The following is a 27,347-nucleotide window of genomic DNA, read 5'->3' as shown; positions in this document are numbered from 1 at the left end:
GTAAACAACAGTAATGCCACGAGAAGGTAGTGAGTAGGACTTCCCTGTCAGAGGCTATATATTCGCGTGGTCATGTGAGAGCATTCGGAGAGGGAGATCGGACTCTCCTCACTCTCGGCCGTACCAGGGCATTTGGGGGCTCGAAATTTACTTAAGTAACTATCAACTTAAGTTATTAGAGAAGTTACTAATGAGCATTTCAAGGCAGAAAATACAGACTGATGGTTGTAGTCGGAGCTTAGTCATTAGGATTCGAACAATATTCAGGACTTGATAAGTATATCATCTGTTATCATATCACTATACAAAATCTTATATCATTCATTTTAGATGATGAAGAATATTCTGATAAATCACCAAGTCATTATTTACAAACTACAAATAGATCAATACAACAGAAGAACTCAACTTCATCATCATCATCATCATCATTATCATCATCAATGAATAAAACTAGTCTGGGAACAAATTATGAAAAGGCACAAACAGTTTCAGCTCAAATGATTGACAAATTATCACATATATGTGAATTACGTGCATCTACAGCTGAAAAAGCAGCTTATCTACTTGATACAGCATTATCAAATCGTACAATACATAATTGTAATAATTTATCCGGTTTATCACATATGTTATTTACATTACATTTATATCAATGTAAATTGGAGAATAACAGTAGTGAAATGAGTAGTAAGTTAATATTTATGTTTATGATTACTTCTAAAAGCTGTCATATTAAGCAGCAGGTGTCGGCTTAGGGTTTAGTATGAGTATTACCGCCGAGATACATGTAAATCAGACTGATGAGTCCAACAATAGATGAAATGGGGGGTTTTGAATTTCTTTGCTAGCCACTAACGAAATTGTCGGTTATTTTGTGTTTAATACTTTTGCTTACTAATAAGTAGTTTGATTTTTATAAGAAAAAATATGAAGAACTTCAAGAGTTTTGCTTCAGGATAGGATTGTTCGCATGTTTTTGTTTTGTTAGTGTATGTAGAGTTACAGTGTACTGTTTGTAGGATGAGGCATAATATGAATTTAAATTCAATCTATTCAATCTTCAGTATAGGGTTGTGGAAATTGTTGAGTTTTTTGATTGAGATTATGAATCGATCAGTGTTAGACGACCACTGAAAACCCAGAAACAATAGACGGCCGTTTCGTCCTCAACATTTTTGGTGTCTATACATTGTAACTGTATTAACAATTATCTCTGGACTACTCAGTTGCTAATTTGTTGTGTACACAAAAATGACTGCGCTCCGCTTAATGAAAAAGCCTTAAAATATGTAGTTTTCTGAACAATACAAACGGACTTGTTAGTGTTTGAGATGACCATGACTTCTTTCAAATTTCAGATGTCGTTCCAATCCTTGTCTGTCTAATCTAACCATTGCGAAGTCTGATTTAGTCAAGCATGCTGTTCACTTTATATATCTTGGGATTCATAGATTTATTGACTGACGATATCTTGGAAGCGTTTTTTTAGCCAGTTAGCTTTTCTTCGGGATGGGGTCGCTAACCCCATGCCCAACCCTCCTTCTTTACCCGGGCTTGGGACCGGCAGCAGTCCTCGGAGGAGCTACAGCTACGTAAGATACTTCGGATCCGTTGGCCAGACACTATCAGCAACAAGCTACTGTGGGAGAGAACAAACCAGATTCCAGTGAAGGAAGAAATCAAGAAGAAGCGCTGGAATTGGATAGGATACACATTGAGGAAATCACCCAACTGCATCATAAGACAAGCACTCACATGGAATCTTGAAGGCCAAAGGAGAAGAGGAAGACCAAAGAACACATTACGCCGAGAAATGGAGATAGACATGTGAAGAATGAACAAAAACTGGATAGAACTCGAAAGGAAGGTCGAGGACAGAGTGGGTTGGCGAATGCTGGTCGGCGGCCTATGCTCCACTGGGGGGTAACAGGGTTAAGTAAGTAAGCAAGTAAGTAAGAGATCTTGGAAGACATGAAAAAGCTCACCTGACTCTTGTTCTTATGTAATAAGTATTACTATCTGTTTTCATATAATCAAAGTCACATCTAAATTAGACAAATAACAAACAAACTATTCATTAGAATAAACTTAATATACAATACAATTCTTATTCACTATGTATTATTTCTATTATCAACCAGTTTCCGGTGGTAGAACAAAATTTCATTTCCTTGATTTGGGTTGTGGAAGATATGGACAACATTCAATTCATGTAAATAACAAATGTGTTGAAGTAGAAAATAATTCAAATTCCGCTGACTGTTCAAAATTCAATAAAAATGAAACTAATAGCAATACGACTGATTCCCTTTCTCCTACGTCCAGTGATCTAAATATCAATCGTAATAATGTCTTGAAATCGCCAACCTCGGAAGATTCAACATCCAATTGTACAACTACCCTTAGTCAAGAATCAAGGAATATCGAGCATAGAACACTATCAAAAGCTCTTTCATTATCTGGTATTGGTAGTGTTTTATTAGCTTTATTAACTGGTCGACGACAATTACCATATTATGATTCTTCACTTACTTATTTATTACGTGAAGCAATAACTGGTAATCAAATTCGACCATGTATCTTAGCTCATATATCTGAAAATGTACAATACTATACAGAAACATTACAGGTTAGTTGTATTGACTAATTCTTAGTATGTAAATGTTCAAAAGATGGTTTAATTCTGAAGAGTAAAATTACCTAACATCTCTAGTTATTTATTTAAACAAATAAATATTGGTGCAAGGGGGCACCAGATAAATATGCGCCACACAAAACAATGAAAATAGGAAGAGAAAGGGGTAAGATACATATAAAAAAGGGGGTAATGGTGAGGGGAACTGAAATGTACAACCAGAAGAACTCTCTCAGTTAAGGAGGTTATAACCACTCTTTATGAAGAAAGTAAAAGAAGGTTACAACAGGATCGCCATTGGCTTCTATTCTGAGCCATATCTGATAACGTCTCTAGCCACTGTGTCGCACCATCTCTCAGACTCCAACCAGGTAGTCGTAAAGGACCAACAGAAGCCAAGCCTTTGAAGCTTTTTTTCATACCATGACACCATGTCATACACTGACCTCCTCTCCGCTTTATCCAACCAGTCCCAACGTCGGCGAATAATGCACGACGTGGAATTCTCTAGGACGACATTCGTAGGACATGTCCAAGTCACCGAAATCGGTGTTTCAAGATGGTTACACCGATTGAATTATCGTCTCTGCGCCCGAACACACGATGCCAAACTTCTGCATTACTAACATGGTGTTGCCACTGAATGTCAGCAATCCTTCGGAGACAACGATGATCGAACACAGAGAGACGTCTAACATCTTCAACTCGGAGAGGCCAGGTTTCACAAACATAGGGCAAAACTGCTCTCACCGACGCGTTGTAGATCCGACCTTTTACAGCCAGACTAACATCACGAAGGCGCCAAAGATGGCCCAGATTGGCATAAGCCGCTCTGGCTTTCCTTATACGTGCATCAATCTCATCACTCACGCCACCACACTAATTCAGTTATAGAATTGGGTTTCACTTTGTTATGTTTGTGTGACAACAGTTCAGTTTCATGAAAGCAATAAACAGGATTTTTCTATAGAAGTCTATAACTATACAATCATGCGACACTATTGATAGAACGGGAGGAGTGTGTGGGATTTGGGTATCTTTTAGCATTAAAAACGTCTCAGATTATCTCCAACTGTCCAATATTTAATAAGTGCTTCGTATCTAGGGTTTTCGTTCATATTTCAGTTCACCTAGTGGGTGAGTGTTGCTTGTTGGAGAGTAATTCTCACTAAACATTTCATTTCAAGCACTGGAAGTTATTTGTAACTCTATTGTGAATATTTCAGTGTGGGGTACCAGACATACTGGATAGAAAATACAAAAATAAAGAGAAATTTAAGGGCTTGAAATAAAATCTTTTGTGGAATTACACTTTAATATGCAATGCATACCCATCAAATGAATGGATAAATAACCGAAAATGTTGGATACAATACATTTATTAAATATTAAAAAGTGGACTCCAAATGATCTGGTACGGTCGAGGGTGGGGAGAGTCAGCTCTCCGTCTCGAAATACTCTAATATGGTCACATGTATACAGCCACTGTCAGGGAGGTTCTACTCATTGCCTTCTCGTGGCGAGGTATTGTTTAAGAAACCGAATGTCTGGCGCTTTGACCGGGTTGGTGGATATGTAGGATCTACCTAGGGGAGTTGGAAAACCCTGATTCCAAACCAATAGTACACATGGGCTACAGTATCCTGAAGGACCAAATGGAGTATGAACCAATTATTGGTCACCGGCCACCATAGGACTGCATCTCCTGACGTTGTTCCCACTTCCTTATGGATCATATCTTTAAGTCAAATGTTCGGGGTGTGGCCCCCCTAAGAAAACCACCTGGGCGCACACACAAATCAAGTGACTTGTGTGGTGCATATTTATTCAGTCTCCTTTTTGAACCAATATTTATGTGTTCAAATAATTTAAATAATGAAGGATTCTGTATATTTCCTTTCTTTTTCTTTTCCAGGTTATTCAACTTGCTACAGAAATTAATCGACTTAGGCGTCGAAAAATTATGATCAATCATATTGGTACATTAACTAAAAATCGTGAATTATCATTACCATTAACATTGAATACTAGTAAAAGTCAAGAAGAAATTGGTTCATCAACATCAAATGATACAGATAATGATTTATTCCATAGAAATCAATCAAAATATTTACATCGACGACCAAGACTTGGTCGTTTATCCTATGCTAGATCATTAGGTTCATGTAGTTCTGAATTAGATTGTACATCAAGTGGTGAACAATCATGTGATACAGTCATTTATGTTGGTAATAATAAATTATTAGCACAAAGTGAACGTCGTTTAAGTGATAGTCGTATTACATCATATTCTATTAAAAATCTAGGTCCAAGAGGATTAGCTGATGGAAGTATAGATATGATAGATAAAACATATAGTTGTAAAGGATCATCAGAATTAATAACTTTGAATAATGAAACAATTAAACAACATTCAATGAATCAGGTAAGATCAATAGTTTAATCTATGATATAGTGATAAAATAATTATTATGCCAATAAGAGACTGGATACGCACTACTGAGGAGTCCCATAATAGGACGAAACGGCCGTCCAGTGCTTCCAGGTTTTCCATGATGGTCTAGCTTCAATTGACTCATGATTTCAACGATGAAAATACTAAATTCTCCACAAAACCCCATCTGATCAATAAGAGATTGATCAATTGTAGTCCTAAACATTAATGGGAAGATTTAAACAAACAATACCCCAAGTGAATCTGAACTACACCTTATTGCACAAGCAAGTGGCTATCAGGACTCAGTAATCGAGTGGATAACGAGATGGCGTTTGAAGCGAATGGTACTGGTTTCGATTCCCAGAGTGAACATCAACTCTGTGATGTAGGTACATCCAGCTGACGAGTCCGAAATAGGACGATTTCACTGATAACCACTATCCATCTTTGCTTATAATGCTTGTGAATTAAGGCAATATCGAGGCAATCCGCAGAGGATGCATATATGCTAATAAGAGATTGATCAATTGTAGTCCTAAACATTAATGGGAAGATTCAAACAAACAATACCAAGTGAATAATACCAAGGACGAAACGGCCGTCCAGTGTTTCCAGGTTTTCCCTGGTGGTCTAGCTTCAATTGACTCACGCTTTCAACTATGAAAATATTAAATCTTCACAAAAACCCCTTCTGATAATAATAATAATAATAATAATAATAATAATAATCATATGCTCACTAGTGACTGACTTCGAAAGGTAAATCCAGGAGTTCTAGTGAGAAGCAGTAACCAGTGGAGTTCAACCAGGTCTATTGAGAGATATCAACTCACTGAAGACATTGGTGAATGGTTGCTCGATTTCGTGGATTGGTTGGAGTTAGACATAAAACACCATGGGATGCTGGTTCAATGGTCTATCTGTTAAGTTCTCTGGCGTGAAACTGGTAGGTCCTGGGTTAGAATTTCGTGAGGCGAGGTCGTGGATTGGCACTGCTGAGGAGTCCCACAATGGGACGAAACGGCTGTCCAGTGTTTCCAGGTTTTCCCTGGTGATCTAGCTTCAATTGACTCACACTTTCAACTATGAAAATACTAGATCTCCACAAAAACTCCTGATAATACCAAGTGAGTTATTTAGTTAAGAGAAAAATAAACAAACAAACAAACAAACGAATTCCTGTAATAGGCATGTACACAAATATTTATTGTTGTTGTTGTTGATTTTGTGTATGAAAGTTGTGGAAAGGTCTTTGTTCAAATACCTTGAGTTTTGAACTTCTATTAGTTCACACTGACCAACACACACATACACATACAAACACACACACACACACACTCTATGTACATACATATAAATATACATCAATATGGCAACATGTTTATACAAAGTCAACTTGTCTCACAATAAGTCACTACTACTATTATTCCAATAATTGTGAATAAAAAGGTTAAACCATTCCTTTTATGATCCATAAACAAAACAAACCAACCAAACAAACAAATAACGTACATGAGTCAATTGAAGGTAGACCACCATGGAAAACCTGGAAGCATTGGATGGCCATTACTAAAATCTCCACAAACCCCCTTTTGGAAGTAACGTTCACGTTTGAACAAGTAACTGAAATCTATTGAATATTGAATTTTTTTGTCGTTTTAAAGAATTCCCGCTGTGTTCAAAATAAACACACAAAGTTAATTATGAAAAGAATTAAGAAAAAAAAACAGTATCCACATAGTTACTAAGTTGAATCAACAATAAATAAGATGAATTTTCATTATTGATTTGAAAAGGGAGATTATCAGTAGTAGCCCATTATTGTTACTATTATTATGCAAATGAGTAAAAAGTAGGTGACCAGGTTTATTCATGATCGATGTTATCAGTATTTGATTGATGATAGATCAATTTTTAACTATTGCAAATGGATACTATTCAATTTACTTGGTATTGGGGGTTGTTTGTGGAGATTTTTAGTAATTTTGCAGTTGAAATCATGAGTCAGTTGAAGCTAGACCACCATGGAAAACCTCGAAGCACTGGACGGCCGTTTCGTCCTATCATGGGACTCCTCAGCAGTGCGCATCCATGATTCCGCCTCACGAGATTCCAATCCAGGACCTATCAGTCTCGCACATGAGCGCTTAACCACTAGACCACTGAGCCGGTCGGCATCCGACGGTGTTCATGTCTAACTTCAAACAATCCACGAAATTGAGCAACCATTTCAACAATGTTTTCAGTTAGTTGATATCTCCCAACAAACCTGAAGTTAGACATTAACACCGTTGGATGCCGGCCAGTGAATGTTGAGTATTTCGCGTAAACAACTGTTTATAAATACTTGTACCTTCTTGACGATGGTTGTATTAGTTCTCCACATTTCAGCTCCGTACAGTAACACTTGAATTCATTTCACAATATAAATCTCTTTAAAAAGACTTTGTCATTGATATAATTTATTATAAATAGGCTATTAAGTTTTTATTATCAGAAGAGGTTTTGTGAATATTTCAGTATTTTCATAGTTGAAATCATGAGTCAGTTGAAGCTAGACCACCATGGAAAACCTGGAAGTACTGGACGGCCGTTTCGTCCTATTGTGGGATTGCTCAGTAGTGCGCATCCATGAAACAGCCGTCCAGTGCTTCCATGTTTTCTTTGGTAGTTTAGCTTAGTTAAAATGACATAATTTTGATAGAGTTTTATTCTCTGAGCTGGATGATTTAGTCGTGGAGCTAAGAGAACAAAAACTCCATCAAAATCATCCCCCCCCCGCTGAGCTACAACTCTTCTCCACCCTACTTAAAATTACATTATAAACTCATTCATTTCTATCCTTTTACCTAATAGAATCAACGTACTACTCATATGAATGAATTATCAACTATGAACAATTGTATAACAATTAAACGAATGATTCCTAGAACAAATGCAACTGTATGGCCTCGTATTATGAATAAAACAAAATCTAGAAAATTTCTACAATCTTTAACAACAACAACAACAGCAACATCATCTTCAATGAAAATATCAGAGACAATAATGAATATTGGGGAAGAAACTTGGATTGATGGTCCAAATGTATCATTATCATCATTAGTTAAACAAACAAATGATATTGTAAATGTGTCAAATTGTAAAGATAATTTATCTGTGAATGATTCTTCTAAAGTATTATTTATTTCAAATGAATCATTGTCTTTAACGCAATCACCGTTGTCGTCGACGCCACCGCCGCTACCACCACCACCATCTTATCATAATGTTGTACATAATTTAATCAAAGATCATATTCAGACATCATTTGTATCAAATACAGAAGAATCATGTGAACAAATGAAAGAGGAACCAGTATGTTAAATGATTTTTTTTAAAAATTGTTGGTAGTGGTTTGTTATTAGGGTATAGTTAGTAAACTATTTGATAAAATGAAGAGTATTTTGATCGTTTCAAGTAAAGAACGTCCATGTGTTTTGGATGTGTTTTTTGTTTATCTAAATGGAAAGAAGGGGTTTTTGTGGAGATTTAGTGTTTTCATAGTTGAAAGCGTGAGTCAATTGAAGCTAGACCACCAGGGAAAGCCTGGAAGCACTGGACGGCTCTTTTGGGTTGCTCAACTTCGTGGATTAGTTGGGGTTAGACATAAAAACCATGAGATGCCGGTTCAGTGGTCTATCGGCTAAGTTCTCTGGCGCGAGACTGGTAGGTCCTGAGTTCGAATCTCGTGAGGCGAGGTCGTAGATGCTTACTGCTGAGGAGTCCCACGATAGGACGAAACGGCTGTCCAGTGCTTCCAGGTTCTCCATAGTGGTCTAGCTTTAATTGACTCACGCTTTCGACTATAAATGGAAAGAGTTAGTTTAGGATAGTTTGACATCATTTACTAGATAGATCAAAGGGGTTGAAATATTTGAGTATACTGATCAATTCATTTATCATGAAATTCTCATTAAAGCTGGTAGGTTATTGTCCGAGGAAGTCCTATAGTAAATTTAGAAAGCTTACTTACTGTTTGTCCACTTGTGTAGGCCAGATATCTGTTTACAAATTAAGGGTTCGAGTATATTATACAGCAGTTGTTATCAGTCATATAGAATATACAATCTATATTCAGATGTGTTATATCTAGAGCTTTGATTCTTGCTATGCTGCGTACTACTAGACTACTTGAACGATCGAACCCGCAACGTCGCAAGAGAGAAGACAGAAGAATAGTAAGTAGGAATTTTATTCCTCAAAACAGTGTCAAATATAGTACAGAAATCTCATGTATTTATAGTTTTTGGCTGAAGGTAAATCATCGTTTCAGACAGCCAATAGGCACATAGGGAGTCATTCTATTCATCCAATAGGGAGGCTACATGTCGACATTCTAGAATGTTCCCTTAGTGGTGATTGGATGGAATGTCTTCGGCTCTTCCTGGGCTTTTTAAGGATTTCTTGAGTTTGCCAACGAGCCATCCTTACAAGATGAAAATAATTCAATCGTGTATGATCTCCCAACTTGGTACACTTTAGTTATACTCCTCTTAAATATATAATTCCAAAGCGATCTAGTCCCCCTTTGAGTTATAGCAACTCTCCTATAATCGATTTCGTTTATGGTTAATTTTTGTTGAGCCCTTTTATTAACTTATGTAACAGACAATGTTATTTGGAACAGTAACAATTCTCATATTTCTTTGTACTATTATGATCATTATCTTGTCTGTATAAACGTGTACTCTTGATCACATGTGACAACCTGTGTATACATCTCTCTCTAACTAAAATATTGATCGTTTAACTATTGCTCAATGAATCATTCCCTTCCTCATGTATATATGTATTCGAATCCCATTATTGGCCTTTGCCTTTCCCATATGCACCTTGATTCGATTTGACTATAAATTTGCCTTTGTATTTGCTCGCATACACATATTCGTCTCTCTGCTTCAAGTTCTTTCGATGTGCTTGTAGCCTTGTGATCTATGCTATCCTCCAAAATACTGTAGTCGCCGTTTCTTATTGTCTTCTGATTTCAAACACTGTTGTTACGAAGGTGATTAATTAATGAAACATAGCTACAACCGAGTGTCATGAAAAGTTTGATGCCAGTTGAGTAGTTAAATCTTAATAAATTATGAGTAGCTACGATTCCATATGTTTAAGTATATTTATCAAAACGTTTTCTAAAAATCTATTTATTTCAGATTATAAATTCAGTTGAAGCACAAAATGTACACAGTACATCAATCCAACATTTTAATAATACTACTCATACTACTGAAAATCATTTCAGTAGTAATACAATGAATGGTTCATTTTCTACATTAGAAAATAATCCTACTGATGATAATATACCAAGAGCATTATCTGATATATCTGAATGTACTGAAGATGCTGAAACAATACATGAATCAAATTCTATAAAACAATCTATTATAAATTTATCATTACAAGATGAATTATCAACGGATTTATTAACAACAAAATTATTAACATTCGATAATTTATGTACAAGTTGTCAATTACCAATAAGTAGTATGTTGAATGAAAAACAAAGTAAGATTATTATTATTATTTCTGTTAGTTAAGAAGTTTTATTTGGTATTGAATGTTATCAAGTCAGTCAGTCAGTCAGTTAGTCACAACGTAGAACTTCGTACGTACGTACGTACGTACATCAGTTCGAGTTGCCATACCACATTAGCACAGAGATGCAGTTGTCCATTCAAATCCCATAGTGATACAAGTAGTAAGAGTATAAGCAGCAATCCGAAAGATTAGGGTTTGAAGATATTATTTAAGCAGTATATTCCAGTGAAATAAATTTGGAAGGAGAAAAAAGATAGAGATATGAAGAATTCAGAAGATTAGAGTTTGGCAGAACACAAAGAGTGGATGCACCTTCGTCATTGCAAACGATTTTGAGTTATGTCATTCAAGGTCTCTAACCATCGATTACTATCATCTTGCGAATCTCAACCAGGTAAAGTAGTCTACACCTACCAACATGGCTCAGTCCACTTGTCAGTGACTTCATGGAATTGTGCCACGTTTTGGTCTGGCCGTCCCTAGGTTTCTTCCAACCTACTCCTACACCATAAAACATCGCACATCGAGGCAGTTAGTGGTTGGGCATACATAACACATGTCCCGGCCTTCTGAACTGATAAAGTTTCACTACTTCATAAATGTTATCAAACATATTGCCAGTGTATACTCAATAGACTAAATGACTTGATATCCATTTGTACTAAGTTTTGATGTTATTTAGTTGAAGGTAGTTAGAAGGGAATACTGAATTGTAGATAAACTCTACTAACTCTTTTTGACTAGTAATATAAATTGAATTTAACAATGAGTCTTGATAACGTAAACTTACTTTTATAATTCTGGATTGCTTAGTTAAATGTAATAAGTTTCAGTAGACTAAAAATTAATTAAAAAGTCAATATTCTAGTCATTTAGTATACTAGACTTATCAACTATCAAATGTTAGGATAAAGTTATACATTCCACCCTACTTATATTTCGATTTCAGTAGCCGCTAGTAGTAAAAGTATCTTTTATACATAACACATGACTCATAGGTGTGTACACAAACCTGCATTCGATCACGAAGATAAATTTAAAATTAGAATCAATGACTATTTGATATTGTACAACACATATCATCTAGTAATGATGGCCAGTGACAAGCACAAAACTATAATCCATTATCTTTTACACCCAATTATGCTGAAACTCCCAGATACCAATACGGAATACATCAAGATAGAATCCTGTTCATTTCGGTGATCATTATAAGGGAATTTAAACGGAAAACCTACCTGAACAGGGAAGTATACACATTTCCTTAGCTTTTTACCTCTACGGTACGAACATAACTTGATCAAAACTTTTAATTACCGAATACTCACTATATGTTCTACGGATATAGTTGAAGATGAGCTAAACATCTTGCGTAATAATCTTAGGGAGAACGGTTACTCTAGAAAGTTTATAATTAAATATATGATGACGAAGATGAGAATAGGTGAAATACAAACAGTGAATAAGAATTCCCTGTTCATGCGCCTACAATTCAGTGGGGATGCAGCTAGTGAAATATTAACTCAGAGATTATGCAGGACAATACAAAAACCTTTCAACGCCGGAGAACTACGATTAGTGTTTTCTGTGTGACCGATGGTGACATCGAGGCTAATAAATGAATTACCTAGAAGGACCACCTCATTTTTTATGGATCAAATTTGAACTGGATTATTTTTCAATGACAACATTATTCAAGATTTAAAGATGGATTCAATAAAATAATTTTCTTATGAATTGATACCACTTGAAAGTAAAAACAAACATTGAACTTGTTAGCTCCCAATTTGTTAGTTTATATATTTTTTTAGTATGTTTCATCATACTACTAAAGGATAATGAGAGATCTAAGTTGTATTTAGTCAATACTACCCAATAGTGAATTATCACATTGGATTATTTCGTTGATTTATTTTTGCCTACTACATTTTTATTAAAGTAGTTTAAAGAAATACGCTAAATTTGAGGGACTTTCATTTTTAAATTGTAAGGAATATAATTCTTACCAATACAATTCTTATTATTTCTTAACGATTATTCAATCGTTTTTCCACTCTGTTTTATAAAATACAGATCATAATATTTCTAATCTTTCTACCATGACGAATACTGCTACTACTACTAATAATAATACTAGACCTACGGAAGTATTACTTGATATTGGGAGACAAATCCGTGAAGCATCAAAGTGTAATAATTACACTATTCCAACATCTTATGTAACAACTGTTAATGTACCTCAGGTAAGTAGAGTTAAGTAAAGTTTTTTTTAGCGAAAAATCAAGATAGTTATACATTCTTTATCATAATGTTAACATAATTATTTTTTAATTAAAGAAATAACAGAGTAATAACAAACAATATTTGTAAGCAAAGATGGATAGTGGCTAGCAGTGAAATCTAGGACGAGCACCACTTCTTCCTATTTGGGACTTGTCAGTTGGATGTACCTGCATCTCAGAGTTGATGTTCACTCTGGGACTCGAACCCAGTGAAATAAGGCTATATCGAGGCAATACGCACAGTATGCACATATGCCAATTAGAGATTGACCAGTTGTAGTAAATGGAAGATTTTTAACAATTACTGTCTTTAATGAGTAGAAAATTGCATTTCCAATATTTCGTAACCTAATATAAGCCACTTCCTCAGAGTTAATAAATTATTGTCTTTATAATTGTGTTACAATTATCCTTGGTCTTTTTCTAAATCATCTTTATCATGTTCCCGGGACCATTTTGTTCCAATACAGGATTTCTCAGCAGTGAGCATTCACAATTTGTATGCAGAACTCGAACCCAGGATCTTCAGTCTCTCACACGAATGCCTAACTTCAAGATCACAGATCTGATATCCAGTGGTGATAATGTTTAACTTCAATCGATTCAAGATTTTACACAACCTTTCAGCCACTGATATGAATAACTGTATCACACTTAACATGTTGCTACCTCAGTAGTCTAGAAGTTAAACATTCTGAGAGTGTCATCCTAGGATGAGATGGCCGTCCAAATCTATCAGGTTTTCAATGGTGGTCTAGCTTAGATCGACTCATTCCTATCCCTTAGACTATTATCAGTCATTTAACTATTAAGTGCTGGTTGACTCAGAGATTTTTTGAAAAAGTGTTCATTTTTTTATCTCTTAATTAGTATTTGAATCATTTAAATGAAGATGAAGAATTAATATTAAATTTGAATGGTACTAAATCATCATTTATTAATCAATTAAAACAACCTATTACTATGCATGATATGATTGTTACATCAAATTCAAAGAATCAAATTACTTTATCACCAAGGTAATAATCATTATTTTGTATTGTTTTTAGTATTATAATGTGTTGTACTTTTGTTGTTGTCATAATGATATCATTTTTTTAAGCAAAGATGGATAGTGGCTAGCAGTGGAATCGATGATGCACGTTTCGTCCTAGTTGGGACTCGTCGGCTGGACGTACCTGCATCTCAGAATTGATGTTCACTCTGGGGCTCGAACCCAGTACCATTCGCCTCAAACGCCATCGCGTTATCCAGTCAGCTACTGAGTCCTGACAGCCACTTGCTTGTGCAATGGGGTGAAGTTTAAATTCACTTAATATTGTTTGTTTGAATCTTCTAAAAAAGGTTAGACCAGTTGCAGTCCTAAACATCAATGGGAAGATTCAAACAAACAATACTAGGCGAATATAATATTTTTGTTTTGAATTATAAATAATTAGGGGGGGAGGAGGTGGGTTGGAAATTTTAGGATAATATTATTTGTGTTTAGCTAATCGAAGTGTCTGATGATCATATGATAAAGTTAAGTGGGAAAAATCTGAGTTTAGAAAGAAGTACTACAAACCTTAATTTCCGATGTATTTTTGGCGTTCAGGACGATTGTATATAGAATTGGGAGGTAGGTGCTAACAATTTTATGTGTCTAAAGCCAACAATATCCGTTAATTCTCGTGACAGAGACTAAGAACGTAAAATCTGGAGACTATTAGACTTAAACAAAGATCCAGTGAATGTATGAAAAATGGAGGTAATTCTTACAAACGTTGAGAATTTGCAATTACAGTAATAAGTGTGTTGAATATTATGAATTCACGTGAGTATTTAGGAGTACCATACAAGAACAATGCAGTGCGATACACTATATACTCAAAATCATGAAAAGTAAAGTTAACTAGTGATTATTAATAAGTAGTATAGTACACAACGCTAAGATTATAGACTAGAAAGATATTAAGGCAAGATGCATTTGCAGAAATAACATTTTTTTCTCAGATAAAGAACTCGGACAGCAGTGACTTCACCTTGTTATTATTATAATTGAATTGTTATTATTACTGTTAATAGTTTCTCATTGATAAGGGGATCGATAAACATAGTTGAACAGTATGGTACTCTGTAATTGAGACAGTCAATCGGATTCTGTAAACTCAAAGTTTATAATTGTTGATGGAATGTTGGGTTCGACTTTTAGTCACTGGGTTAAAAAGGTTGGAATTATGCTTCGTTTTTTCCACTTTGAGTAGTCGATTGGTATGATTTACTCTATGATATAAGGTGTGATTCAACGTTATTTGGCTAAATAAGTCTAGAAATAAACATTGATTTCTAAACATTACCAGTGATAAAAAACAGCTTGAATAACTTAGTGGCAATGTATTTGACTATAGATTTCATTATTTTCTCAGAAGAATCAACACAATTGGATCACTAAATTGGAAGGTCTGATATTCAATACCTTATTTACTCGTTGGTGTGGACTCAATCTTCAGTAGTCTCTGTTGTTCAATAGTTCTATCATGAAATCTGAGTTTTTATCAGTATGGGGTTGTGGAGGTTATTTAGTTTTTGATCGAGGTCATGAATCGATTGATGTTAGAGCACCATGGAAAACCTGTTAGAGACAGGTGTCTACCTCAGTACAATGGAAGATGGTCGCGGAGTTTCGTGGATTGCTTGAAGTTAGAAATTAATACCGTTGGATACCGGTTCAGTGATTTAGAAGTTAAGCGTTCGCGCACGAGACCGATAGGTCCTGGTTTCGAATCTCTCGAACTGAGATCGTGGATGCGTACTGCTGAGGAGTCCCATACTAGGACGAAACGGCTGTACGGTGCTTCCAGGGTTTCTCAATGATGGTCTAATATCAATCGATTCATGATCTCAATCAAAATGTAAGTTCTTCATTAAAACTCACATCGAAACAAGCAATCTCCACTCTAAATCATCTATGTTAATGATTAAATTCTGGTACTTACTTTTTCTGGTTAGCGTTTTTTTAGCGAGTTGGTTTTCTACGGGATGGCGTCGCTAACCCCATACCCAACCCTCCTCCTTTACCCGGGCTTGGGATCGGCAGTAGTCCTCGGAGGAGCTACAGACGGAGTTAAATGTTGTACTGAACTAAAAAAGATTTTCAAATCTTTGTTCTGATTCTTTGTGTTCTATTTTTTTTTAGTATAAACTTTACAGAGAATAATGAAATCAATAATAAAACCATTTCACAATCCCCTATTGTTCCTTTTAATACATCAATCAATGATCAATGTCAACAACAATCTAATCAACAAGATTATTATAATCATAATCAAATGAAAGATCAATATTCAATAAGATCAAAATTGAATACCCCTATAGTTGATAAGAAATTGACAAATAACTCATTACATAATAGTAATAATAATACTACTACTACTAATAATATTAGTAATCATAATGTTACTACTAATATTACTAATACTACACTTAATAATTCTTTATTTCGTGTTGCTGAATGGGTTAGTTCAATTAGTACACCATATTTATGTCAATCAATGAATTTGGATAATACAATCAATTGTTCATTATGTAATACTTGTTATATAAACAATAGTAATAGTGCTAATGATACTACTACTACCACTACTACTACTACTACCACCACCACTACTACTACTACTACTCATAATAATAGTACTACTCATTCTATTCATTCAATAACACCATCAACATTTAATGATTCTGCAATTGGTTCATCAAAATATACAAAACAAAATAATTCATTCATAAATTCAATTTATATATCAAAAGGAAATGAAATATTTAATAATAAACAAGGAATTTCATTGTATAGGTAAGATTGTATTAACATATATTGATTAATTAAACAGTTACTTACTTACTTACCTGCCTACTTACTTACTTACCTATTTACTTACCCAGTCACTCACCTACATACTTACTCACTTGCTTACTCACCCCTTCACTCACTCACTCACTCACTCACTCACTCACTCACTCACTCACTTACTTACTTACTCACCTACTTACTTACTCACTTACTTACTTACCTACTTACTTACTTACTGATATGCTTGATTCTAATTATGACTTCTCGGTAAACGAACGAAGGTCAATGACAATGACATGATAGGCTAATCTAATCCGTTGTCCCAGGCCCCGCTAACTAGAGTGAGAAGTCCAAGACGAAATAAAGGAAAATATATTCCGTAAGCAACTGAAGTACAAGCGATCAGAAATAGGAAAAAATCAAACGTATTTATACAGTATAAAGTTGTCCTTGAGAAGCATTACAAAATAGCACACTAAAAAGATACAACGGACCAATAGAGTTTAAGATATTTCCAAGTGGGAAATACGAATCGAAGGTGAAAGGAGCGCTTTTGGCGCGAAAACAAGGAAATTCAAATTTTCAAAATAAAATTACAAAAATAAGTCATTTATCAAGTAAGTTCTGGGGATTTAACATCCCCAACACTTACTCATTTACTTACTTACTCGCTCACTTACTTACTCACTTACATACATACATACGTACGTACTTACTTACTTACACCTGTTACCTACCCCATAGGCCAACCACCAGCATTCACCATTCCTCTCTGTCCTGGACAATCATTTCCAGTTCTTTTCAGTTGCTATTCATCCTTTTTCATGTCTATTTTCAATTCTCGTGTATAAATAATAATTTAGAGAATTCTAATAGATTCTAGTATAGTTTGATAACATGAAAAGTTTCATATTAGAACGAAATGGTCGTCCAATACTTCTATGTTTTCAATAGTTCTCTGGCTTTAATTGACTCATAAATTCAATGTGGAAATACTACAAGCTCTACGAATCTTCATACTGATAATGTGTAAAATTTTGAGTCAGTCGTTTATAAATTAAATCAAGATTTGGTTGTTAAGTTTAACTGTAGTTCTCCAAATTATTTGAAAAAGAAAGGTTATAGATAACAAAAAGCGAAAGGGTCAGTTCATTTATGGAGTTGAAAATATCATGTTTATATTAAGACTTAAATAATCTAGAGGTCGTGTATATGAGGTATTAAGGAATGAAAAGTGGACTAGTGATGTCAAACCATGTCGTGAGTGAGTCAGCTACTCACCGATGTCATTGCAAGATGGTTGTACAGTATTGGAAATTGATTGAAATTAGAAATGTAAATCATTTGATACCAGTTTAGTAATTTGGAAGTTAAGCGATCACCAAAAAGCTGGAGAGTGCAAACTTAGACCTCTGGTGGAGTCGTAGTTGTGCGCTGTTGAGGAATTCCATACTAGGGTGATACGACTGGTCAGTACCTCCCGGGTTTCAATAGTTGTCTAATCAAAGTCCAAAAGTCTCCACAACTCTACGTGTTAGAAATCTCCACGTTCTGTCGGTTATGAGACAAAAAAATACGAATGACCTAATAGTCCTAACGTAACCTAGATCAAAGTAATCGCCTCAGGCTCCTTCTCATTGTTTGTAATTCTTCAAATAATATCATTATGCAATGGAAGTAGATCTTCGGTCAAGAAAGAGTATATGATCATTTTGCATTCTATAAAGTTCGTTAACATATTCACTAATGTTCCCAGATAAATATTGTATTTGGTTGAGTGGGTGGGTACGCGTCTTAACCTTATTGATCGTGTTTTTATACTAGTCAGTCAGCTGATAATTTAACCAAATATGTATTCGCCGGCATTCAAATAGTGTATTCCTCACTATCGCAATTGCTATTCCTTATGTATATTAGTACATAAACTAATTATTCAGAATTCAATAATGAGTGATCATTTATTAACGATCAAACAGGAATAATTATATCGACACCTAAAATTTAAACACGAATTAGTAAATGCAAACTTTCATCTGTCTATTTCAGTAGGAAAAACTAAGATATTATGTTTTTTAAGCCCACATATTTGAACATAGTATTTTACTATACTGATCAAATACAAACTATTAAAGGAATTTCTTAAAAGTGTCATCTCACTGAAATATTTGTCTGTGTTCTACTACACTTGTACATTAGCCCATAAAGAATTTCACTAAAAACATCAAACTACTTATAAGTAATGTAAAGTTTTAAACGAAAATGTGTCAACATCAATCACATGGATTGATTTTAGTTAGGGAACTACTGAATGAGGTTGAATATGAGAATAATGGTAACAGATAATGGTTAGGAATTGATCGGTGCACGATACCAACTCAATGATCTGAAGATAGTGAACTGTTTGTGAACTCAGAGAATTCTGGAGCTCAATTCTCCTTGTTATTCAATGGTTATCTAATTAAAATCATTCTATCGTGTTAACAATTTCTTGAAAACATTGAACAATATCCACATATCTTTCTTCCTAATAGAATTAAGTTAATTTATTCTTTATTTCATTGTTTTTGATTATAGTTCATCTTTATCAGTACCTCCTCCATCACTTTTATCAAGTAACAATGATACAAATATACCATTCTATTCATCTCATCTTATTAAATCTGATCATCTTTGTAAAATTCCTCAATCTCATTCTACTCCAATCTTTTTATCAACAAAAGAAACAAAACTACATAACTTACAATCTTCATATAGTAGTTATTATCAGTCATTATTGCCTGTATCAGATAACTTGTTAGAAGATTATAAATATAATCCAAATTATAATATAGGCAATCAGTTAAATGATCAATTGGTTAATCATGAACAAATCAATCAAAATCAAATGACCAATTTAAATTTGTTTCATAATCATAATTATTATCAACATCATCATCATCCTCACCATCAACATCACCATCATCATGATCAGCAACAACAGCAGCAGCAGCATCAGCATCATAATTATCATCCTCGAACATATGAAAACGGAAGTAATCATAATAGTAATAATGGTCATAATATACCACATATATGTACATCAAAACATGCACATTGTATAGAATTGTATCAACAATCAATCAATCTTGATCAACAACAAAGACAAGAACAAAAACACAAATCTATTCATCCTCCACCTCATCCTCCTCATCTTTATCAACCTCATATTTGTGATAAAATTACTACTAATATGACTACTGCTACTACTACTACTAATACTACTACTATGAATGAATTCAGTAGTTCAGTGAATTATTCTAATAATAATGAAGAAAAAACTAAAATGAAATTATCATTGAAATTTTTAACTTTACCATTATTTCGTAGTTTTCGTTTACGTAAAAAAGGGAAAAAAGAAAATAAAGTGATTTGTAAAAATGAACAAAACTTATGTATTCGTAATACTAATACTACTAATAATACTACTAATAATAATGGTATGAATAAAATTGAACCAATCAAATTAAATTCTTTCAATTATTCAAATTGTCAAAAATCAAATCAATTATCATCTACTATATGTGATCATTATCATCATCATCATCTGCATCATCCTCTTCCTCCTTCTCCTCTTCCCCCTCCTCATCCTCCTCATTCACCTCCTCCTCCTCCTCCTCTTCATACAATAAATCTTCCTACAAATTTATTTGTTAATAATAATAATAATCCTTCAACTACTATGGTAACTAAAAATTCTATCGATCAATGCAATCAAAAATCTTATTTATTTGATCAATTTAATAATCAATATTCAATCAATAATAATTTAATATCTAAGTCTAATCAACAACAACAACAACAAAAATCGATACAAAATCAATATAATCATAATCAATATAAATTATGTTATATAGAAAATAATGAATTAAATCAATATAAAAATGATAATCATCATTTAAATTTATTAAATCATTCATCATCTATTGGATTTAATGGAATTAGGTAAATTTTCATTTTTCTCTTTTTTGTTTTGTTTTTCGATGGTAGATATGATGAAGGCCGTTTCGTCCTGTTTTAGGACTCCTCAGCAATGTGTATCCACGATTCTGCCTCGCGAGATCCGAATGTAGGACCTGGCACTCTCGCGTACGAGCACTTAAGCTCTAGAACCACTGAGCCGGTATCGAACGGTGTTAATGTCTAAATTCAACCAGTCCACGAAATTGAGTGACTTATCCATCATTGTCTTCAGTGAGTTACTATCTCACAACAGACCCGATTAAACTCTTCTGGTCACTGCTTCTCATCAGAACTCCAGGAAATATTTCTTGAAGCCATTCACTAGTGAGCATATGTTGATTAATACCAGAAGGGGTTTTGTGGATGCGCACTGCTAAGGAGTTCCACAATAGGATGAAACGGCTGTACAGGGCTTCCAGGTTTTCCATGGTGGTCTAGCTTTAATTGACTCATGATCTCAACAATTGAAATTACTATAATATCCACAAAACCCCTTCTGATATGAATGAACATTAATAAAGAGTTTATTGAAAAATCATGAATTGATATCAAATGTGTGGATCTACAAAATGGTAGTAGGCAGTAAATAGATGTTTAATCTTAATTTGTGATTGTTTAATGGTGTAAGCAATCGCATCTTACAAACGGTCTCGAACCCATAACTTTTAAATATTGCTGTAACTAAAATACTTTTATAGATTATTGAATTAGAATCATTTGTTTATTTTATTTTGTTTAAACATATAAAACTTGGTACAAGGAGGCATCAAATAGATATGAGCCCCATAAATCATTCGATTTGTGTGAGGGCTGGGATATTGCTCGTGTGCCCAAAACGAAGCAGGTGGTTTTCTTAGGGGACCACTCCGCAAGCCTTTGACCTAGAGGTCTAATCCACAAGGCACAGTGGAGAAACGTAAGGAGATACAGTCCTATAGTAGCTGGTGGCCAACAATAGGTTCATATACCACTTGTTTCCTCAAGATCCTGGAGTCCATGTGTACTATTGGTTTAGAATCAGAATTTTCCTTGTTCATCAATCCAATTAAAGCGCTGGACATTCTCTTTTCGTCGTCTCAATTTCGTAAACAACAGTATGAAGGATTCAACAGAATGGTTACTGGAACACGAAAACACATCGTTAATAATTACCGGGCTAATATGAGATAAAGAAAACGAGACTTTCCGAAAAAGAGTCAACAATAAAAATAGAATAACGTTGCTTATGTAGTAGCACTCACTGACCTTGGGACACAATAAAATAAGTGGGCTAAAAAATGATAACAATCACTCAGATAATAGTGAAGATCAAAGAAAAAACTAACATTTAAGAACAAAAAAGAACTAGGTGGCTTGATCTCTCCTCAGAAGATCCATTCTTTTTCAAGTCGTGATTGAATGCCGTTGCAGAATCCCGTTTGTAGAAGAAAACGGTCATTCAATTTACTCTAGTTTTCATAGTTCTTGAGCGGATGTTAATTCATAACTCAAACTGTCGGAAAAAAAATATATATTTCAAATTTAATAGTTTTTGTTTCATCAAAAAACATTGTAAGTTTATTTTCTATAAATCTTAACTTACAGTGGAAAATTATCTTCATCAGTATGTCGATCCTCTCGTCGAGGTGGTGGTGGTTGCGCCCTTGGTGGAGGCAGTGGGGGCGGTGGACCATCGAGTAGTGGTTATGAAAGTATGCATACCGGTGCCAGTGAACTGTCTTTATCTCATCCAGATTCTGCAAGTGATTGTTCTGGACATGTTAAAGAAGTTCTTACCAGGCGTCCATCCTTAGATAAATATCGTCGAAGATGTAATAGTCAACACCATCGTCGTCATCATCATCATCATCATAATTCTAAGAATCTCTATCAACAGCAATACCAAGATGAACATCATCTACAACATTTAACTACAACCAGTCGAATACTTCAATCAAATGATATTAAAAGTAAGCAAGGTGTTACTTTTTCCCTCTGTAATTGTGTATACTCATTTTAAAAAGAGATCATTGGTTCACTTGTTGAAATAAGTTGAATAATTATTCAAAATCAGAGTGAAGTCATTTAGTTCACTAACGGACCAATCATAATCCAGAAGGTGAATTTTGTTCTCTTTTTGTCAAATTTGAAACGTTATGGCAGTTATCCAGTTATCCAAAGAAAATACCTTTATATACTACTCATAATTCCGACTTATTCTAATGTAAACTGTGTACAATCACGATAGGACGAAGTGTCATAAGTAACCAGTTGAGTTCAAGGTCAAGAGAACAGACTATTAGTCTTTTGTGGAGGTAGTCTCTTGCCTCACACGTATCAGAAGTTTGAAGTGGTGATAATATTATCCAGGAAGACCATGAAAGCTTCATGACTGAACTGCCCTCCGGCTCAGAAAATAAAATTTCAACATAATATATATAAGTCGATGTGTTTCCAGCCTTATTTCTCTTGTTTAGAACAGTGAACCTGTTCTGGTGGCATAAAAACATTAACAATGGATCCTGATTCTACATATCATTGTTTTTTGATTAACTCCAGAATACACCATTAGTTTAACACGGTGAGGATCTAATGCTTAAAGCAATGGATTTTAGGTTCGAATGTTTGCAAGAACATCAAAATGAATATAGATCAACTTAAATTATCTCGAATGATATGAAATTCTTCCTTTGGATTCCTTTGTTAAATACCCCAGCCTCTTAAATGTAGATTTTGGGTGTGTTAGTCTTAAGAGATAATAATAAACAGTGGAAAATCATAAGCTGTAGTAATAAAAAAAGTCTCATTTGAATCTTATTCAGTGACATATTTTTTATGGTAACACATCTTAGTTGATAAAATGAATAATTTTATAGAAAAAACTTGGTGTGAATTAAAAGGCCGGCTTTTTATGACGTGATTTATTTGCCAATCGAAATTCAACTTATCCAATGTTAGCACTGTGTCAAATCAATGACGTTCGACTGGTATAAACAGCTTAGCGTCCTTATTGGTCCTTTGTCCGCTTAGCTCTTCCAGTTGAGTTCATAACACCAATAACAGCTTCTGATATGTGAATGATTTATCTCAAACATACTTGGTTTATATAATAGACAAACCAGACCACATGAAACCATAAAATAGGAAATAACATTTGTACAAGATCAAGCTAAAATATGGCTGTGAACGTGGGAGACAATAATCAATAAACTGAATATAATTTAGGAACAATAAATCGTATGATAATAATTTATAGGTGGAAATGAAGCTTATAATAAGATGAATATAGATACATACAATCTAAGTACTGAATTACTTACTTACTTACTTACGCCTGTTACTTCCAATCGAGCATAGGCCGCCGACCACCATTCTCCGACCTACTCTGTCCTGGGCCTTCCTTTCTAGTTCTATCTAATTTTTGTTTATTCTTCTCATGTCTGTCTCCTTTTCTCGGCGTATTGTGTTTATTGGTCTTCCTCTCTTCCTTTGGCCTTTACGATTCCAAGTGACGGCTTGCCTTGTGATACAGTTGGGTAATTTCCTCAACGTGTATCCTATCCACTTCCAGCGCTTCTTCCTCATTTCTTCCTCCACTTGAATCTGGTTTGTTCTCTCCCAGAGTATAATGTTACTGATAGTGTATGGTCAACGGATCCGAAGTATCGTGCGTAGACAACTGTTCATAAACACCTGTATCTTCTGGTTGATAGCTTTCGTAGTTCTCCACATCTCCGGAGGAGCTACAGGCGGAGTTAAGTACTGAATAATTATACGATAAAAATATATATAGAATAATAGTTCATTAATAGATCCTAGAAGTTACCCATAATTTAATCTTCACCAGGATATAATAAAACTGATCAAATTGAAATAACTAATCTTAATAGAGAATTTTCCAAACGGCAACTAATAATCAGCTGATTATGAATAAACTTACCATATAACAAAATCACTCATTGGTTGACCAATCAAAATCAAGGTCATACAACGGACCAATAGCATTTAAGTATTGTTTGTCATGCATGTATATATACATAGTAACTGGTTTTTTTTCTTTTCTATACAATGTTTTTTTTAGATGAATAACAATCTTGTTTCTTATGTATCCTGATATTCTGCATCTCTAATTATCACTATTTATTCATATTCTGCCATTCAACAACTTCCATCCCATTCAATTGCCAATATCTTCATCCATTCAACATATGTATACAATAGAGATAATAACAATAGACATTCAAATCTAATGAGATTCTTGTTGCAAAAATTTCAATTTTAATTGACTTTTTTTGTTTCCATGGTATTTTGTAAACGTTTCTTTTTTCTTTCTTTTTTTTTATTTGTAAACTTGTTTTGTGTCTGTCAAATAAAAAAACATATACAGTTTTAAACAAACATGGATACATTTATGAAGATCAATAATATTGATGATGATAATGATGATGATGATGATGATGATACTGGATGATCACGGTGGAGGTGACGGTAACGGTGACAACAGATTAAAAAGAAGTATGGAAATAGGAACAGATTTTTTAAATCAGTTAAATACCATGTTTATTTGTACAAAAAAAACTTTGGATACTACACAAAGTAATAAGAACTTGATTAGACGTAATGAAATCGTCTATTTACATGTGCGTATGTGTGTGTGTGTGGGGGGGTTAACTTCAGCGTTTTCTTTTTTTTATTATTTTAATTATTTGACCAAAAAAAATACAAAAAACAATTATTTCTTACATTTTATATTGTATAATATACTATTGATAACAATCCATTGAATGAATGAACTTTGTAAATTAAGGTATTGTTTTTCATTGCATTTTAAACTTCTTTATGTTAAAAAATTGATAGGTGTCTTGTTTTTATATCAAGAGAATAATTAAAATAATACTAAACGGAACTAATACTTTTTTTGGGGGTGGTGAAAGATGGTTGGTGATAAATTCTGGATCAAGATTTTATGCTGTTGGGGACTTGTCATTGAGGTGTACTTAGAGTTGTGAGGAATTGATGCTCTCTGGTGGATTCGCTCCCGTTTCACTGAGGCTTATAGTCTGCGATGCAATTCGCAGTCGATTAGACTGGTAGCCACGTTTAAACTCGATTAATAGAATTCGACCAGAAGTAAGAAGGGCTAGACAAACATGACATTGGTTACTACTGAATAATCAATCAGTGTTATAACTAACAGCTTGTTTGACAAATTGATATACTCACAAGGGGGTTTTGTGGAGACTTTAGTAATTTTATATAGGTAAGATCATGAGTCAATTGAAGTTAGACCACCATGGAAAACCTGGAAGCACTGGACTGCCGTTTTGTCCTATTGTCGGACTCCTCAGCAGTGCACAGAAGTGAGAAGTCGTGGCCAGTGGAGCTAATCCATGTCAGGTAGAGACAGGTATCTATCTCAGCACAATGGAAGCTAGTCGCGCAATTTCGTGGATTGGTTGGGGTTAGACATTAACACCGTTGGATGCCGGACGTCTCAGGGCTTTGGAGGTTAATTGCTCTGGCGCGAGACTGGTAGGTCTTGCGTTCGAATCTCGTGTGGCGAGATCGTGGATGCGCACTGCTAAGGAGTCCCATAATAAGAAGAAATGGCCGTCCAGTTCTTCGAGGTTTTCGATGGTGGTCTAGCTTTCAATTGACTTCATGATCTCAACTATATAAAATTTTTGATATGTTATTTGTACTGAAGAGAATTTTGATTAGATCGTATTATCACCTGATAACACAGAGAACCCTTCAAGAAAAAATCTAGAAAATAACTGAAAATATTTTTATTGTCCTAACCGAGTAACTGCCGAATATGTTACTAATTTCAACAAGCTTTCCAGTAGCCTCCAGAAGCTCAAAGTTATACATGATTCGGTAAATACCAGTGTTTCCCGTACATAGGCTAACCTTCAAAGTAAAGATTCTTACATGCTTAAAGCTTCAGTTTTCCTTTAAGTGTTGAAAAATAGGAGAATCCTAGCAACTAGGAAGTGGTGAATAGAAATATCAAAGTAACTGATAGGCTTACTGATTGGCTCACAAGTATCCTTTTAATAGTTATTAGTTGGATAGTATAAATTCATAAGATGGTGGTTGGAGGTAGTCAACAAGAAACCCTTGACCTAGGTTTCGTGCTACTTGTTACTTGTCAGCAAGGTGTATCTGTAATTTTGAGGAAACTGATACCCCCTTGAAGGATTCAATCTCTCGACAGAGACATTACCGCTGAGCTATCGTAGCCTCGACTGACCTGTAGAACTGAGCTCTACTTACAATTGATTGATCACTGGGTGGTGATCAATGCCATTCATGTCAGGTCCTTCTTTGTCTAGATCGAATCCATTTGAAAATAAAAAAGTTGGAACGCTGAATTTACGTGTGTATAACTGCTAAGTGTCAAGAAATTGATGGAATAATAATAATAATAAGGGATTGATGCCAATGAACATCAAATATAATTATTATCCACAATAGCAAATGTTTCATTTTGATTCATAAATACCAGAAGACAATATATAACTGTTATATCGAGTGAGTGTGTGCCCTGTTAATATATGACGTGTTGATTCCCTCCAATTAGAGAGGTGTGAGTTATCG

At 34.5% G+C, this 27,347-nt stretch overlaps 1 protein-coding gene across 1 annotated transcript; it reads left to right on the top strand.

The window, feature by feature from the left end:
• Window positions 1–357: 357 nt before the first annotated feature.
• Window positions 358–24,924, top strand: Smp_131710 (hypothetical protein). The gene is made up of 9 exons (XM_018796449.1): window positions 358–690; window positions 2,145–2,632; window positions 4,554–5,063; window positions 7,932–8,432; window positions 10,274–10,625; window positions 12,840–12,901; window positions 13,811–13,959; window positions 22,350–22,714; window positions 24,826–24,924. The coding sequence occupies exons 1-9, from the start codon at window positions 444–446 to the stop codon at window positions 24,831–24,833; spliced, it is 2,682 nt and encodes an 893-aa protein (XP_018650661.1). The 5' UTR covers window positions 358–443; the 3' UTR covers window positions 24,834–24,924.
• Window positions 24,925–27,347: the final 2,423 nt, after the last annotated feature.

This window comes from Schistosoma mansoni, chromosome 2 (assembly GCF_000237925.1).
Source record: "Schistosoma mansoni strain Puerto Rico chromosome 2, complete genome".
Classification (NCBI taxonomy): Eukaryota; Metazoa; Platyhelminthes; class Trematoda; order Strigeidida; family Schistosomatidae; genus Schistosoma; species Schistosoma mansoni.
The sequence above is the reverse complement of the archived record's forward strand: the minus strand, read 5'-3'. Positions and strand labels throughout refer to the sequence as shown.